Below are 19136 nucleotides of genomic sequence, written 5' to 3'. Positions count from 1 at the left end.
TTCTAGAATTCATTTTTCACTGACCAAATGAGAAGGTAAAAAGAAATGTTTGATCACACTCATACACCAGGAACCACGCCAATGGAGACTCCTATTAACAATGTCGGTTGATACTAACAAATACAAAACAGGTTAAGCAAACCACCACCCAGCAAGACAGAAAACACATACATGAACAATGCACTCTTCCCAGTCTTGCAAATCATCCAAACTTTATATTCACACAATGTTGTAGAATCGGTTAAATCCGGAATTGTTGGGTCGAGCCTTTCTTCACCGCCAGGCTTCAATCCGCTCCATCGTAGAATCTATGCGACTCAGAGTGCTGATTCCCCTAGCCTTCTGAATAGGCCCTGTTCCGCATATTACAGACTGCTGTTCACTTGGTCTTTTAGGCACCATTTTGATATTTGAATCACTCGATTGACCAGGCACGCTCTTAGAGAAGTTGTGCGCTTGAACTTCAGAAGTCATGTTGTAGACTCTGCCAGCTTCCATTTCATTAACCAACGAGTCATCTTGCACCGCATCATCGCAACACCCACTGTTATCAGGATTTAGCTTCTTAACCAGGCTCACCAAACTGCTAGCCTCTCTATTGGTTAGGTCACTGACTTGATTAGAGTTGGAGGAACTTCCAGATCGAGGTTCTTTAGTGAACACCGACTGTTCTTTCCCTTCATTAAGTTTGCCAATACCTTCCTTTAAGGATTGTGAAGGGCTCTGGTGTCCATCCTCATCAGAGGGTTCTACATAGCACAAGGGAGGCTCTACAACAGAATCCTTCCTTTCGCGCAGTGTCTTCAAAATAAGTGTTATCAGGAAGTTCATCACTTGGACTGCATACATCAATGCAGTCAATGGATCTGCCATCTGAATCCAAAAAACTCAGTTAATATCCGTCAAACGCTCCAACCATTCAGTAATCTGTGATCCTCGGTGGCTCACTGCTGTCAACATTGTATTCTTATGTTTTACTTCTATTTTTATAAGGGATTACAAACTTAGTCAGAAAACATTTAATGACCTTCTATGTATGTAAAACTAGAGCAGAGGGAGGTGTCCCGCTGATGGTTTACACCTATGACAGTCATAGTACAAAGCTTAGCATACAACATATGACATAGTAACATCTTCAACATTAAACAAAAAGAAGATGAGAACTAACTGGAACTTGAAAAACTTACTACATGTACCAAAGTAAAGAATGAAAAGAATAAAGAACTCATACATGCAGCGAAAGCATGCATTCAAGTCAGCAATTTGATTATAAGAAAGCCTACATGCGATCTTTCGGAAGATATATTAGTTATGCTTGCCACAGTACTGGTATATCAAACGCACTCTTCAGGCAAGACAGAAAAAACAGGAAACTATACACACCTGAGTCATGTTTGGTGCAAAAACCAAGGCTATATTGTGTGCATTCATCTTGTTTAGATGTTCCTGTTGGACAACATCAGCCATAAGGTTGATGGCCCAATCCAGTAGAGAAACTTCAGTCGGCGGTAGAAGCCTCACAAGCTGGGAACAGTCATCTTGTGACTGGCATTGCATTACCTGCTCAGGCGATAGAGAATCCAGAACCCCTGCTGGGAGTTCCCTAAACCAAGCCTAAAAAATCAAATCAAACATCAGGTGAATGTATCAAGAATCAAGATGATGCAGGATGAAGTAAACAGCAAGAAAGCACTTTTCCTTATGGCTGCTCACAAAAACCATGGATGCCTCATCGTGGGAGTCACAACCATGAGAAAACAATTGAAGATAACATTCAACTCATGGGAACTCACAAGTCCTAGAATTTCCACTAAACTCAAGAGCAGCATTAGAAAACGTGCACCAGAAGAAAACTAGACAATGAAGTTTGACTTGTAAAAGAAATGTAATGATTGCGATAAAAAATGCACTGATTGCAAAATTAAAAGTGAATGAAAATCCAAGAAGTTTTGACTTTGCAAACTAAAATACGGACCTTAGTAAAGTATAAAGAGAAGAAGATATAGAAGAGAGACCAGGTAAACAGAAGAAAGGAAGCGAAGATCAAAAGGGAGCCCATATGATTTCATAATTTCATAAATCAATCTGTCCCACAAAAGTTGCACCATAACCTAATTTGAGAACAAACTCCTTTGTCAAAACTCTAACAAAATCAAATCAGTAATCGAATCCTTAATTTACTTCTAAACAGACCCATAAAATATGATAAAAGGTCTCAAAATAGTAATAATTCTTTTATATTCTTCATCACTCTACATGGACCCCAGCTGGAGGAACTTGTCTCCTGCGAGTTAATGTTCTGGTTGAGAACAAAAAATGAGCATGTGATGCTGCAAGTATATAAACTTCAAAATCACTCTCGAGCACTTCCATTCGATATCGAGGAAAGGTATATAAGATAGTGACAACTGACCAACTATACCTGGAGTTAAAGCAAGTGCAACAAAGGAGGCTCAAGGGTTCCTCAACAAAACAACGATCATGCTCCCATTTGTCAACTGTTGCGCCTTAATTAAGTTCATACTGTGCTTTTAGCATGAGCCTTTGTGGTTTTTACTTTTTAAATAGAATTCACAATAAAGTTAAACACATTCTAAGTAGAAGACAATTCACAGAGGCATATAAACAACGAACACAGAAAAAATTATCCAACCCTTTCATCTTCCATAAACCCAATCTGAAAAATAAGATGGATTTGAGAGAGAGAATGAATTCCCAGTGAAATGCTTTTCTAAGGGCTTCTGTAAGGGCATCTTCAAACCATAGTGGAATGTCACCTGTTTTTCTATTTAACTTTATTGTTTGTCCCTGACTTTATAGAGCCAGACTGAAACTCCCACTCAATCAAATCCCATAGACAACTCCCTTGAAATTGAATCACTAATTGAGTACTACTAAAAGTCTGAAAATAGTTGAGTAATTATCGCAGGACCTTCATTACCTGGACATTTATTTAGAAACTATATTCAAATCAATGTCAAATATGGCAATTTGAAAATTTCTTTTTCACAAACTAACTACGGAAATACATTTAAATTTATACATGTTGATGCCAAAATTAGATCAACCATTCCATTCTTTTCACGCAATTCTTTGTGCCTTGAACATTCATTAAATCAAGGGGGAAAGTGGGATCATTGAGGGGGACAGTGTAGAGTCAAGTCAGCCAACAACCCCAACAATCAAATCAGTCAAGCCAATGTGAGAAAGCACAGAGGCAGAGATTTGGCTTAGCAAAAGACTAAAGTGAGCATACACTACCCTTCAACAGCAATGTGGTATTTATAGGATTCCTTCTGATCGTTCTTGGTCCTTTCCTAAGAGCATATTTGGCAAAAGGTGACAACTAACTGTGGAAGACAATACTCCTTGGTTTCAGGGCTGGCTACCCTACTCCCATGGTAGCCTACACCAGTGTTTGCCCACATTCACCAGTGTTTGCCCACATTACAAACCATATGGATGCTGTATCTTGAAGATAAGCTGAACCAGATTACAAAGGACAAATAACTACTTGGAAACGATACATACCAGTACATCATCGAACTTAATTTTCCTGTTATAATTGTCTTTCTATAAAAGAGGTGTTTTTTCCTATCAAGATTCATCAACCCAACTACCATGATAATCAAAGGGCTAATGTACTCATAGAAACAATCATAGCATGACAAAATTAAGCACAATATTAGTGCAATGGCCTAGAATAGTCAAGAACTTTGTGACCAGGCTATTCGAAAAGTGGTGGTACATGTACCAAGGTGGCAAGGGTGGAGGTGGATCACAAAAGCAGCATCAGTGGTGACTTTAACCTAATGCAACACTTAGAAATCATAGTAGAATAGGATTTCCTTTTAACTTTTCCTTTAATAGGATGAACTTCATAGACACAACACCTGTATTAAATAATATAGGACGCTTTTGAACTCCTTGCTCTACATTGCAACATAATAATGTACAATGCGGCTGCCAGTGTGTAAACATCCATATAGTTGAGGGGCACAAAAAGCTGATTATTTAGACGTACTCAAAATCCATTCCGCCAAAAATGGTAAAAGGGTCATCTACAAAACACGTCTTCTGCAAACAAGTTTGCTTTAGTTATATAATATAAAGGACTCTAGCTTTGTATGTTTCATTTTGTTCAGATGTATAACTGCAATGGTTGTGTGAAATAGTGTAAGATTGACACTGAAATTAAGAGTTTGTAAAACAAGCTGACAAAAACATACACTTGAAGTTCATTGTTTAAGTCTTAAAACACATAGAGTTGTTTAAGACATATTAAATTCATATATACATTGAACTTCTTTTGGGATTTTTTTGGCACGTAATTTCTGAAAACTTGAAAAGGAAATAATTAGTCCAAAAGAAGCTATTAAGTACAACCCTTTTTGGACTATCCTAATTCATCACTCAAATCAGCTAACCTTCACATATTTCATGCGAACAAGGATATGCCAAAAATGATGCAATACATTAACTATCAATCATAACTCTACCTTGATCAGTCCTGCCAGACAGTGTATATCAATGCCTTCTGGTACATCTCCCCTATTTAATTGGTCCCTTACATGCTCCTCTTGACTGTTTTCGGCATTAATTCTGAAAATCCCTTCCGCCTACATGTATAATTGAACAATTTGAGAAAACGTCGGGGGCAATAATATAGAACAGGAACTACCCCATATCACATAAGAAATACAACAGATGAACCAGAACTATAGTTTTACAAATTCTTAAATCAGAATTCATGATATGAACCTGGAAAGCATGGAGGGAAGTGAATACCTGAAGGCCTCCTTCTGCATATAACCGTCCTTGCATAAGCAAGAGAATTGTTGGCACACTATTACCTCTAGAGTCGTATGACAACTGCATGGACTCCGTGGATACTCCAAAAACAGTTGTACTACATATTAAAAACTTAAGGTCAAGGGATAAACAGAAGGGCAGAAATGATAATACTTGAATGATACATGATATCTTTCTAAGGAAAACAAGCACTACCAAGCTTTGAGTCGGGAACAAATAAATTTAAAAACAAATAGTTGAGCTCATGTAAAGTTGTAAAGGGTTCCTTACACATTGTACAATTGCAAAGTTTAGTCTCATTCACCTGCCATGATGCTGAATGAGATGGAATCCGCAATTGTCAATGTCATTGCCCTTACTGCATTAAAGACACCACCTTGATCAACCCATTGAGAAGATTATACTAAGCAACACTTTTGAACAAGTCATAACTAGACCAAAATCAAGGAGGTCAATAGAACATAATCAGGCAGTGCATGTACCCTCACAATGTCGAGGTTTAATCAAACCCGACCGAACACACAAAATCAGAAATCGGTTGTAGTGCACCCTCCGAATCTCAACAATGCCATAGCAAAAGAAAACAATACTATAAAACATGCAATAGTTAAGTTCAAGAAATTCACAATATTTTTTAATATCAACCAAAACCAAATGCAAGCAAAACCCTTCAACTAAAACCAAATGCAAGCAAAACCCATAAACCCATCAACCAAAACCAATAATTTATCAATCGCAGTAATTGGGTCAAACCCACATTGACATAATTTCACCCAGAAAAGTAAAACATAAAGTTACCTTGCACTGGGAGGTCTCCTGGCACTTCGGGTTCAAACTCCACAGGCAAACCCAAGAACCCATTGAACCAATCAAAGGTTACATGTGCCACGTGTCGCACATTGGTTGGCCAGCCGATCTCCATAGCGCAAAACTCCCTTCTGTCACTCTTGCAAGGAATCAAAGATTTCCTGAAAAAGGTTACCAGCAACGCCAACAGAGAAAGCTGCTCCCTTCTGCGCTTGTCACGGTCCTTCGCCTCACAGTAAGTCACCGCAGAGTCGCAATCGTCGTCGTCTTCGGTGGGCCGGGGTGGGCCGGATAAGAAGACGGGGGTGCGCAGGATAAGGAAGAATTGGAAGGAGGAGGAGAGGAAGAAGAAGAGGAGCTGGGTCTTGGGGAGGAAGAAAAATGGGAAGGGGAATGGAGGACCTCAGTCATGGCTGGCAACGAATGCAACCCTTTTGCTTTAACTCGATTAAAAAACAAAAGAAAGCGCTTTCAAAGATTGTTTCTTTGGCTTGGTCTTGTTCAAGGTTTTACAGAGTAGAAAGCGAGAGTTGGATGATAATTGGATTGAAAGGAAAGGGAAAGGCTCTAATTGGGAGAGATGAGCAATGTGGGACGTGAGTATCATTAACTGAAGTAAATATTTTTGTTTGCAGATGGTGGAGAGAGACGCACAGAGACTTGGTGATTTGGTGGAAGTCTTGAGAGGGAAATAAAATAAGAAACTAAGGAAAAGATTTTGAAAACTTTGAGGTTTAACAATAAAGATAAAATAAAAGGTAAAGTAAATGGTATCAGGTTTGACTTTTTAGTATAAAAATATGATTTTTCGTTAAAATAAACAGTACCGCAGGTTTTTCATTAAAACTTCCAATAAAATACGGCTGGGGTTGGCATTAAAAATGCACGATAATGCTAAACTTTGTTATTAATGAAGAAATAAAGAAAAGGCATAATCGGATAAATGGTCCCTGTGGTGCTAATGTAATCGGAAGATGGTCCCCATGGTAAAAAAAAATTAGGATTTAAACCCTCGTGGTGTTAGTTTGTTAGCAAATTGAGTCCATAAGTGGTTTTTCTGTTAAACGTCCGTTAAATACAGGGGTAAAAATATACACCTTCTTCCTTGTCTCTCTGCTCTCTCTCTGCCATTTGTATTTTCTTGCTTGAGGTCATCATTGGCAGCGCCCAGAACTTGAGGTTCTTCGAACGATTGTGAGCATGTGAGCTTTTTTGGAATTCTTTGTGTAATATCAATAAAAAAATTGGGAAGGTATCTAATTTAAATAGCAAGATAACGCAATTATTTTAAGAGTGGGCAAGCAACTAAATAAATAAATATGAAAAAGGAAAGGAAAATCTAAGAGAGATGGGGAAAGTGATTACCCCTGTAACCTTGATGTACTGTCCGTCAATGGGACCTCTGAGCTCAACATCTAGGTACCTCCTCACAAACCCTAGTAGCCTTTCTCTTCCCCAAATACAATTCCAGACAACAACCACCAACACCAGCACCAGAAAGAGCACCACCGCCACCAACATCACCCATTTCTTGACGGCCACCATTAGAAACCCACCCACTAGCAACCTCATCGCTGCCACCACCATGAACACCCAAATCACCACGTTTGACACCTGAAACTCCACTTTCACCTCCTTGCTCAAAGTGGTCATCGACAAACCATACAACACTTTGCTCATCGAGCCAATGTGACCGGACGACCTTCTGGCCCCGGAACTTAATGGGCCCGAGCCCAATGGCCTGGAGGTGATAAGGCCAGCTACCTGGAGTTGTGGAGCTAAGGGGCCTGAGGATTTGACCGGAGTTGGGTCCCGATTGAACGGATCCGTTGTTGTGTTGGGAGGAGGAAGAAGGGCGTGAGCCTAAAAGCTTGGAACGAGGTGAAGGTTCGTTGGTTAGGGCAACGGCTACTGTCAAATTCCAAAGAAGCTCACGTGCTCACAATCGTTCGAAGAACCTCAAGTTATGGGCGCTGCCAATGATGACCTCATGCAAGAAAATACAAATTGCAGAGAGAGACAGCAGAGAGACAAGGAAGAAGGTGTACATTTTTACCCCTGTATGTAACGAACATTTAACAGAAAAATCACTTATGAACTAAATTTGCTAACTAACTAACACCTCGAGGGTTTAAATTCTAATTTTTTTACCATAGGGATCATCTTCCAATTACATTAGCACCACATGGACCATTTATTCGATTAGGCCTAAAGAAAATGAGAATTGTAATGAGGGGGTGATTAGGAGAAATTATTTGGTCTATGCTGTCATCCGTGAAACTTCCTTATAAAATTTGACATTTGGACTCTTTTTAACACAACTGAATTTATAATTTACATTCTAATATTAAAGATTTTAGAAACTAAAAATAAATTAAATACTTTGAAAAATAAAAAAAAAACCCAGCTATCATCCCTCCGTCCTCCAGCGACCACCCTCCACCCTCCTTTACGACAAGCCCCACCCACGATGCAAGGGCGTAGCAGAGCTTCCGAGCTAGTAGACCGGAGGCGCCCAGATAGGGTAAGTGTCCTTCAGATAGGGTAAGTGTCCTTCTGTCTCCAGCATCACCATCGTGTTCCGCCCGCCCAGCTGGTTACTCAGGTAGGTCGCATCGACGCCGGTACAGACACATCCTTCGCCGCCTGAATTATGCAACACGACACTCTGACGTCGGTACAGACACGTCCTTCACCGTCTGGGTTTTCCTCGAATCACAAGCCAAAACACAAACAATTCTTCGAAATTTTGTAATCTGCTAGGACCAGATGAGGATCAATTGGGAGGAATTTTGTTAGGACCAGACAGAGCTAGAGCCAAATCGTTTATACATAAAATAGGATCAGACTGGCGGAGGAAGAAGAGAGAAAGAGGATCAGTCTAGGTTTTTTAAAAATTTTCAAGTATTTTATTTATTTTTAATTCCTAAAATAAATTATAAATCCAGTTTTGTTAAATAGGTCCACATGTCAAATTTTAAAAGGAAGTATCATGTACGGCGTGATAGTATTGCCTAATAATCTCCCAGTCATTAGGGCATCTTCGATGGAAGATGCAAAATGACTTGAAATGTGTATTTTGCATTGGTGGAGAGAGATGTAAAAGATATATTTTGACTAGAAATAAAAATAAAAACCTAAATGTACATATTTATTTTACATCTTTGGTGGTGGGTCCTCCTATTGAAGTGAAAATCCCATCTAACTGTCAAAACTATTTCAAGGCCAGTTTGAGACATATAACCATCATAATAGTTAATTAAATTGTTTAATTAATTATTTTTCCATGTTAATTAATCTAATATATTATTTCCATCATCTTTAACCTAGAATAGGGTGTGCGATATTTTAAGTTCTCATTGACGAGGTTGTGAGATGAATTAGATTGTTCTAATTCTTTTGTTGGATTTGAAACTCATCTTTTAATCTACCTTTTTGTGAAGACAACAATGATCGTCTTTGAGGATCTCATAGACCATGAGAGAGGCGTAGTTGCATATCATGGTGATTAATGTACTAATTACGAGAGAACCTATTGCGTTGAAACTACAATGTAATGCAATCATTATCTAATACAATGCTCTCGATCACATTAGTTAGCTTATTTTATGTCAAGTGCTTAAGTGATCACTTATGATTTAACTCGATAGGTTTGGAACTTCATTCTAAATCATGATGCTTTGGGCAACGACTTTTGAATCATGTTGATAAGCGTTCTCCTTCAATTGTGAAGATTAGGGATTCTTTGTTGTACATTCATCTGCCTCTATGATTAGGTAGCTTAACTCTAATGATGTCGTGGATACCCTCTTACATCGGAGTGTCTTTAACATAATCTAAGAATAAGGACCAAATCACAAGACATGTGTGATGCCTCATATCCAATGATTAATATGCATTATTGTAGCAATCAAGTTCTTATTGACATGAGTACGTATCTAGTATACATAAATAGGATCTCAAGGAGATCACGTTTGGTAAACTTAATCCTTATTAAGCACCTACATATTTGTTTTAGCTACTCTCACTAATGACTTGAGACTAGACAATTGTGTAGACATAGTGTGTACCAATCTTACCATAGTATATGATATCCACTCAAACAAAGACAACGTCCAGGAACAATGTTTAGGATCAACACATATGAAGAGGGTCTCTTTAACATTATCTCAAGGGTGAACTATCAATTTAGTCCCTAAATTATCACTTGAGTGAAAATTAGGTTCCTAAACTTTTTTTTTTTTTTTTTTTCAGAAAAATCAGTGTTTGAATTATAAAAATTTGCCAACTACAGCCTTAATATTATATTCGAAGCTACTATATTCAAATTTTTGTAAATATAAGTCAAATTACTTGCATGTGATACACATTAGGGGGTAGATTGATAATTTTTCATAAAGAAAGTGTATGGAGTTAACTTTGGAGGGTAAAATAGACGTTAGATTCACAACCTATATGAAATGTTAAGGGCTTATAGGCGAGAAAATGACTGTATTACATTCTAAAGTTTGTCGAGTGACTTAAGTTGACAAAAAAAATGGATAAAATAGCTTTGCATATAATAGTAGGGATGAAATTAGTAATTTTTAATGAATTTAGGGACTCATTTTACCAAAAAAATAATTTAGTGACCTAATTTTCACTGAGAGGATAGTTCAGGGACTAAATCGACACTTCACCCTTATTTCAAAGTTACATCTTACACATATATATAATCGTTATACATGGGCTCACTAATGATATTGCATTGGTAACTTACCTATTGCGATCTTGCCCAATGAATAGATTATGGACTAACCTTGTTTTCCCTATAGATTTGATTGATTTTAAGGCATATTTCCAACAATCAGATGGGATAATCTTTGTTGAAACGGTGGTGTATGGGGGGACTGTGATGGGGGGTCGAGTAAAAGGCTCAGGGTGCTATGAGTATGCTGCTTTTTCTTTGGGTGGTTATAATTACACAGTGGATTTGTACTCACTACCATTGGGGGACTGTGATGTAGTTTTGGGTGTTCATTGGTTGTCTGATGAATATTTTACCTTATTCTTAGTATGCTTTGGTAATTATTTTGGTAGAATTTGATACTTTGATTTATCTTTTCAATATAGGACATTCAAATTCCTTTGAAGCAAAACGTGGTCAAACGGACGAATTTTGGAGTGATTCAAATTGGAGGATGTTTTCGTGTCTCTTGGCATGTTCGTGTCAAAATTTGGGATTTTTATACCAAACAATTATTTTCTGGCAACGGAATAAATGAGCAGTGTGCAGTGCTAGAAAATGACGTTTTTGGGCTTAAATTGCATTTTTGGAGCCTGAGATGACCTCTGATGGGTTTGTGGCCTTTTGGAAAAGTGTTCAGAATATTTGAAACCTGAAATCTGTATTGGGCCTGTTTTGGAGCAGTTTAGGAGTCCAAAACGTGGCTGTTCAGATTTTAGGCAAATTTTATCATTTAGTTTAGAGTTATGTTTCCTATTTTATTTTAGTTATTTAGTTTCCTAGTTCGATTGGAAGACCTTTTATTAGGATGATTTAATTTCTTCTAGGTTAAATAAGCTTGGCCGGCTTTATTCTTGCTACTTCTTCTCTGTGCGTTCCTTGAAGAGAGAAAATTGGCCAAGCGTAGAGATTTTCAGACTTTTTCCATTCTAGGTGTTCTCAATCTTTTATTATTTCAATAAAGAAATTTATGATTTTTATTATCAATATGCGTAACTAATTCTCTTTTTGCTAGGGTGAGGCCACAAGCCTCCGCAAAAATATGTAGTTTCTCTTCAATTTGCTTATGATTATATGCATGCAAGTTTTTGAATTATTAATTATTGATTTAAACTATCTAATTATCTTAATGCTTGATCACCATTATGATGTTTAGAAAAGTAATTTGATGTAATTTTGGTCGGAGGTCGGTCCCTGAAATTGACGAAGGCTTCTTGTGATTAATATGTGCAAGTTCCCTTAGGATGAATACTACATCTTGAGGGTTGCATGGTTTTTCAAAAGGTTTCATAGAACTTAATGAGTCATGCTTGTTTAGATTTGATTTCAATACCACAGCCAGATTGCATGTTTGATATATGTTCTATGTTGGAGGTCGAAGTAGGCATATATTAGGAAAACCTAACCTTCGAAATATGCATGTATAAGTCATAAGTAATTGAGAGAACTATATAGGATTGTTAAGGTGACGGCAGATCCCTAGTGTTTTCTTAATTTGATTTCTACAAAACTGTTTCCTTTTTCTTCATCTTTAATATTGCAAATTAGTTTATTTTTATTAGTTAAATTCGTTTTTATTAAAATAGGTCATAAAAATCAATCATCTCAAATTTATGTTTTACAATAATCAATTGGAATTTGGTTTGCTTCGAATTATTTAATAATCCCTGTGGAGAATGACCTTGCGAGATTCTTTTATACTACAATAACCTTGTCATTCTTGCAAGTATTATAGGAGTTTTTAACCCTTTATGTGTGTGTGGTAAAATCTCTATCACTGTCCACAGTTAGTCCAGTTTTACGGGACTTCCAACAACTTACCATGGCATTTACTAAAGATCAACAATAGTTTAAATTGTACCACACTCCTCTTGTGGATCCATCTATTCAAGAAGTTACCCTACAACACTTGGACAAGGAACTTTACAATTCTAATCTAGGATTGTTTTCGTATTCCATTAAGACTAGGAAGCTTGAGGCTAGTGAGCTTACTCAACACTAATTACAAGAGATGCAGTCTCTCCTTGGTGACTTTGATAAGTTGTTTGTTGTCCCTTCCTAATTACCTTCTTCTAGAATACATGATCACCATATTCATTTGCTTCCTGATGCCAAACCCCCTAACATTAGGCCTTATCACTATGGTCATTTACAGAAAAATGAGATTAAGGAGGTTGTGCAAGAGCTCTTGGATGCATGATTTATTAGGCTTAGTCATAGTCCTTTTGCTTTTCCAGTGTTTTTGGTGAAGAAGAAAAAGGGCAGTTGGAGGATGTGCATTGATTATAGAGAACTTAATGCCTTCACAACTAAGGATAAGTACCCTATTCCCTTGATTGATGATTTACTAGATGAATTGTTTGGTGTCAATTACTTCTCCAAACTAGATTTAAGGTCCGGGTACCATCAAATTCTAATGAATCCAGCTGATGTGAATAAAACTACTTTCAAGACGCATGAAAGGCATTATGAATTCTTGGTCATGCCTTTTGGCCTCACTAATGCCCTGTCAACCTTTCAAAACTTAATGAATGACCTTTAAACCTTATTTGAGGAAGTTTGTGTTTATCTTCTTTGATGATTTGTTGATTTATAGTAAACGTTGTTCTGATCATTTAGCACATCTAAGAATGATATTTGACATATTGCAGCACCACAAGTTGTACCTTAAGAGGTCTAAATGTTCATTTGGGCAAAGTAGGGTTGAGTATTTAGGCCATATTATGTCTCAAGATAGGGTGGAAGTTGACCCAAATAAGATGCAGGCAATCAAAGACTGGCATGTGCCAAAAAATGTCAAGCAATTAAGAGGTTTTTTGGGATTAATAAGTTATTACAAGAAGTTTATACCAGGGTATGGGGGAATTTGTCAACCCTTGTACAATCTTACCAAAAAAGACAATTTTGAATGGAATAGTGCTGTTGCTGAAGTTTTTCAAAAACTTAAGGCTACGATGGCCTCCCCTCAAGTCTTGGCACTCCTTGATTTTTCTAAACCCTTTGAAATTGAATGTGATGCTTCGGGTTATGGTATTGGTGTAATATTGTAGCAAGGAAGGAGGCCCATAACTTTCACTAGTTAGTCATTGGGTCCTCGAAATCAAGCTCTATCCACTTATGAGAAGGAATTGATTGTCATTGTTTATGCAATTAAGAAATGGCAAAGTTACCTCCAAGGTAGACATTTTGTGATTAAAATAGACCATAACAGTCTTAAATACTTCTTGAGCCAAAGGGCTAACACACTTTTCCAACAAAAATAGGTGTCTAAACTCTTAGGTTTTGATTATGAGATCCAATACAAATCAGGGCATGACAATGTTGTAGCAGATGCATTATCTAAAGTCCATGGAACTTCTCAACTTCATGAATATCCTCTTCTTGCTTCTGCTAAATGTGCATCCATTTCATACCCCTATGGTGGATGGTTGGATGATCTCAGGAGGAACAATGAACATGATAGTTGGATTGTAGCAAAGACAAGGAAGGTTTTAGAGAGTCTTGATACTGGCAATAGTAGCTTAACACTTGCTAGATTCTCACTTGAAATTGGATTCTTATGCTACAAGAAACGAATTGTTCTAAGTCCAGATCTGAGTGGAGAAGCAGATTGTTAGACAAGCATCACTCTACTCCTGCTGCGTCATCAAAGAGTGGTGAAAACATATCATAGGTTGAAGAAAAGGTTCTATTGGCATGGGTTGAAGAAGGAGTTAGAAAATTCATAGCTAATTGCCATGTGTGTCAGCAAAATAAGTTCGAAACAACCTCTGCTCCAGGCTTGTTGCACCCACTGCCTATTCCACTTAAGGTGTGGACTTATATCAGTATGGACTTCATAGTTGGGCTGCCTTTGTGTAAAGGTAAATCAGTGATCATGGTTATGGTAGATGGGCTATCTAAGGCCATCTCCAACCGAAGGCTGGCCATAGGGCTCGTTTTAGCCCTGTCACAAAAAACCGTCTCTAACTGAGGGCCCAAGAGCTATAGGGCCAAACATAATTTATTATTTAAATTTAAAAACTACAACAACTTAAATTTAAAAAACTACAACTTATGTTTAAAAACTACAACTTAAATTTAAAAACAACAATTTAAATTTAAATTTTGTACAATAGAAGTTATAGGAAAAAAAAACTATAAAAATAAATAAAAAAATAACGTCTAGCTGTTGCATTTGAAAATTTGGTCTAGCATTCCTGTCGGATATAACCAACAGGAATATATTATATTGATGTTGGTTATATCCGACATGAATGCTCAGATTTCCGGCCCAGCCCAGGGCTGGCAGGCTGGTTGGATTGGGCCAGCCCTTTGGCTCTTTCAGATTTTATGGGGCCCACGAGCTATCTGGCCTAGCCTTCGGTTAGAGACGGGTTTCAGGCTATTTTCGGCCCTCTGAACCCTTTGGTTGGAGATGGCCTAAGTACTCACACTTTATAGCTTTGTCTCATCCTTACACAGCTGCTAGAGTTGCACAGGTTTTCATTGACAATGTGTTTAAATTGCATGGCATGCCTCAATCTATTGTTAGTGATAGGGACCTCATCTTTATTAGTGCATTTTGAAAAAAAGTTCTTTAAATTGTAGAATTCTAAATTATGTATGAGCTATGGTTATCATCCTCAGAGTGATAGGCAAATTAAGGTGATGAATAAGTGTTTAGAAACCTATATGAGATGCTTTGTGGGAGGACATCATAGGTCTTGGGTTAAATGGCTTGCTTGGGCTGAATAGTGATTTAATACTTCATATCACACTTTTTCTAAGTTCAGCCCTTTTGAATTGGTGTACAATTATCCCCCACCACGCATGGTTGCTTATGAAGTGGGCAGTATTACCATAGACTTAGTGGAACAAAGTCTTATAGAGAGAGGCAAGGTGTTAGCTATGTTGAAGTGTAATTTGGAGTTGGCTCAAAATCGAAAGAAAGTTAAAGGTGATAAAAAGTGAAGTGAAAGAAAATTTATAGTGGGAGATTCAGTTTTCTTGAAATCAATTCCATATCAGTTACAATCTTTGGCAACATATAGCTACCACAAACTACAACCAAGGTATTATGGACCCTATGAAGTGATTGAAAGGGTGGGAGAAGTGGCTTATAAGCTCAGGTTTCCTATAGAGAGCAAGATTCATTCGTCTTCTATGTGGTTGCCTCAAGAAGAAGTTGGGAACAGGTACTGAGTTGCATGCTACCTTTCCATAGGTCCTTGATGATGGATTATCCTTGAAAATTCCCAAAGAAATTCTGGCCAGAAGGGTATCTCAGTTGGAGTATAACTATTGGTTCATTAGATGAGACAAAAGGTTGCTGATGCATCTTGGGAGGATTTTGAAGAATTTAAAGCATAATTTTCAGATTTTTCTCTATAAAAACCTTGTGGACAAGGTTCTTGAAGGGGGAAGTATTGTTATGATCCCAATTTTGAGATTGCCTTAATCGCAGGACATTAGACGAAATTGTAATAGGGAGTTAATTGTTAGTAGAATTTGTGGGTATTTTTGTAATAAAGTCTAAATAGGGCTAGTTTAATAGACTTTTGATTTTTTGTGCTATGCTGGCGTTCACCCACTTGGTGAAGGCAACAAAAGTTGTTATATCCTCTTTGAATGAGGCAACGGTCAAGGTTAAGGTTAAACCCATTGTTCACGCACTTTTCAATTGTTCTCTTCTTCTCTCTGCAATTTCACCATTGTTGCAGGTCAAGGTTAAACCCATATTTTGGGATACTGACAATTATTTTAAAAGTTTGATTAAATGTGGGATTTCTCTTTGTTGATTTGAGGGTTTGAGGTTTTTTGCGATTTATTGGTTTGAGGTTTTGAAATTTTTTACGATAATGTGAGTGACGGAGATGAAGATGATGAATTTTTACCAGATTAGGCGAGGAAGGAGAGGGAAAAAAGCAGTGAAAATAACACGCGTCACCAAGATTCCGACTCATCCGTCTCTTTCTTTCTCCATAAGATCTCTTTCTCTCTCACCGAATTGAAATAAAGCACAAAGACACCTTGCGTGCTTCTGTTCAAAGCCTTACTTCTTCCTGTTTAGTGCCCCTACCCCACCCGCTTTCCCTCTACCTCTACAACCCACCTAGACCTGTAAACGGGTCGGGTTTACTGGGTTTGGGTCGGGTTTTACCCGACCCGTTAATCTAACGGGTTATCCAAACTCAACCCGTTAAACTAACGGATCATCTGTTTCCCCTATTAACAAGTTTTTTTACCTTTCTTTTCTTTTCTGTCAAATCAAATCAAATCAAATAATTTCAAGAGAAAACACAACACATAAACACCAAACACAAACAAATGAGCAGTAGTAGTCGCCATGGGAGACGTAATAATGTTGTACATAGCTGTAGGAATGGGTCACATCATCTCCATGATGGAGCTTGGCAAGCTCATCCACCCCTACTGCCCCCACAAGTTCTCCCTCACCATTCTTTACACCTATGACAGCTTCTTCGACACCCCTATGTACAATGTTGTCTGGAACTCCAATCAAACTAGTCCTTCCAGGAACCACAAGGTTCCCATCATTGATCCAAATCTGCGGTGTCACCGTCATGGTTGATGATTGCCTACCCAACTATTGTCTCACAGCATAAAACACCATGGCATTGACATACATACATGATCAAGACAACAAATTAACACATTTCACATTCAATGGGATAAAACAAAACAAAAATTCAAGTTTTATATTTATAATCATCAATCAGATAAAATATTTCAAATTTCATCTTTAGTTCATAAGTCAAAAACACAGTCTTTGGGAACAAAAAAGATACCATCAATGGAAAAAATTAAGAACCCAGGTGAGTTGCATGTTTATTTTTCTGGTAAATGTAAAAATTTAATGCAAAACTGATGCAGAAAACAAAAACCCAGAAGCAAAAAAGGGAAAGAATTGAGAATTTTGAAGCAAACAAAGAGCTCAGGCCCCGCCTACATCTTCCGCATCTTCCACTCCCACGGTGGGAGTCCCATCCTTCCATTTCCTTCCGCCAATTCCCTTGCGTCACAAATAAAATTACCCAAAACATCAGCGGCACCGCAATCATGGTCGACTTCGTTTGCGAGGCCAATGTTCCTCCATAATGGGTGGTTAACGGATTCACCCCAAAATGTTCCGTTATTTAACGGATAATTAACGGGTTGATCCATTAATCACCCAACCCATTTATCACTCACCCGAATAGTAATTTTAACAGATTAAATTGGATCGGATTAACGGATCAGATTGAAAATGCCAAGTTAAACCCACCTACCTACCTCGCTCTCTCTTTCTGATTTCCCCTCACCGAATCTCAGACCCGCCCCTAGATTTCAGCAACAGAACCCCACCCTCTCCCAAACCGAGAATGACACTAATGCCCACCAATCTTTTATTATCGGCTTTTGGATCTCAAATCAAAATAGGCATTACAGTCAGTTTAACACAAATGCTTCACTCTTTAACAGCCCAAATAAGGGACCAAAGAGCAAAATCAAGACCTTCGGCCCAAAAAAAGAAAAAAAGCAATTTCATAAATAAAGTGAAATCCCCTAATTCCAAATTTCACTGTAGCCAAGTTATAGTCACTTTCTCCCCAACTTTAGAATAGACATATTTGCTCGACCAAGTTCGGTTGCAATTTGACACACCTGCAACTATAGAGGAAGAAGGTCGTAGTTAGCATAATAGTTACTAGACTGGGCGCTATGTAGATTTTGTACTTTTATGTCGAATTTTTTCTAGGCTTCCCTGCTAGAATAAAAAGAAAATAAAATAAAATCATATTTTTCATTGCATTAACTAAATGCATTTTGCATAACACAGAGTTATAGTTCATGATCCCAACCACTAATCAAGCAACAAAAATCTCCATCTCGGACTTATTTTCCTGTTCAATGACATCAAGAAAAACCGGATCAACCGTCACGTGACTATCCACATGCACCTTAAACTTGTGATCCCACAGCAAAACCCTCGCCGTGCCGGCGATATCCACAGCGGCGTCGAGCACCATCTCCCGCTTCGCCACGTCGGCAACAAAGCTAGCAGCGTGCTGGGCCAGCTGCAGCCCGTCGAGCCGAGCTGGCAGCCGGAGCAGCTGGCACGATTTGGGGGGCTGAGAGCCCGCCTGAACTTGGGCAGAGCCGAGAAGGGAGCCGTGGTAGAAGATGGACATGGCGGTGGAGGAGTAGTGGACGGGGGTGATGTTGGGGTTGGTGACATGTACGGTGAGGATGAGATCGGCTTCGACGACTGGGAGGTTGAGCTTGAAGGAGGTGAGGTTGATTGAGATGAGGTGGAAGGTTGGGTCTTTGGGCTTTGACGACAAGAGCGCCGTCATGGCTAGAGCCGATGCCGCTCCGATTGCGGCGGAGGTCCAGCTCCATTTGACCTTTTTGCCCATGGAGTGCCGGCCAAATTACCACTCTTTTTTGGGAGTTCGGACAGAGAGCAAGAGTGGGTTGGGATTTTTGAGGGTTTGAATTGGATACTTGGAGTGATAGTCCAATCTGATGTCGTTTTGGATCCAAGACAATGTGGACAGATGGCAGTAGGAGATCGCGTATAGAGTCGGTGTCGCATGAAAAGGTTTCCAAGTTTTCAACCTTTTTATTTGGAAACTATTATTACTACTTTAAAATTTTCATTTTACATTTTTTTATAAGTTTAATTTTTTTTTAATTATAGAAAGTTTGGAGTATAAAATGAAAATTTTAGAATACGAATAACAATTCCCTTTTATTTTGGTCCACTAGGTTTCCAACTTTTGTTATTCCTTATTCATTTCTTGAA

At 38.2% G+C, this 19136-nt stretch overlaps 2 protein-coding genes across 2 annotated transcripts; both read right to left on the bottom strand.

Annotated features, from left to right (window-relative positions):
* LOC125470199 (rho GTPase-activating protein 1-like) lies at positions 1–7428 on the bottom strand. Its single transcript, XM_048568873.1, is given in 7 exon segments — positions 1–873; positions 1384–1614; positions 4500–4619; positions 4789–4909; positions 5611–5629; positions 5632–5913; positions 5916–7428. Coding segments are annotated over 7 exon segments (1488 nt in total). The 5' UTR covers positions 6031–7428; the 3' UTR covers positions 1–273.
* Positions 7429–18112: 10684 nt separating this feature from the next.
* Positions 18113–18762, bottom strand: LOC103966392. The gene has a single exon (XM_009379549.3). It carries the CDS (start codon positions 18745–18747, stop codon positions 18196–18198), a length of 552 nt encoding a protein of 183 aa, XP_009377824.2. The 5' UTR covers positions 18748–18762; the 3' UTR covers positions 18113–18195.
* Positions 18763–19136: the final 374 nt, after the last annotated feature.

The sequence above is a fragment of a genome, unplaced genomic scaffold, assembly GCF_019419815.1.
Source record: "Pyrus x bretschneideri cultivar Hongxiangsu unplaced genomic scaffold, Pyrus_bretschneideri_v1 Contig5, whole genome shotgun sequence".
Lineage (NCBI taxonomy): Eukaryota > Viridiplantae > Streptophyta > Magnoliopsida > Rosales > Rosaceae > Pyrus > Pyrus x bretschneideri.
The sequence above is the reverse complement of the archived record's forward strand: the minus strand, read 5'-3'. Positions and strand labels throughout refer to the sequence as shown.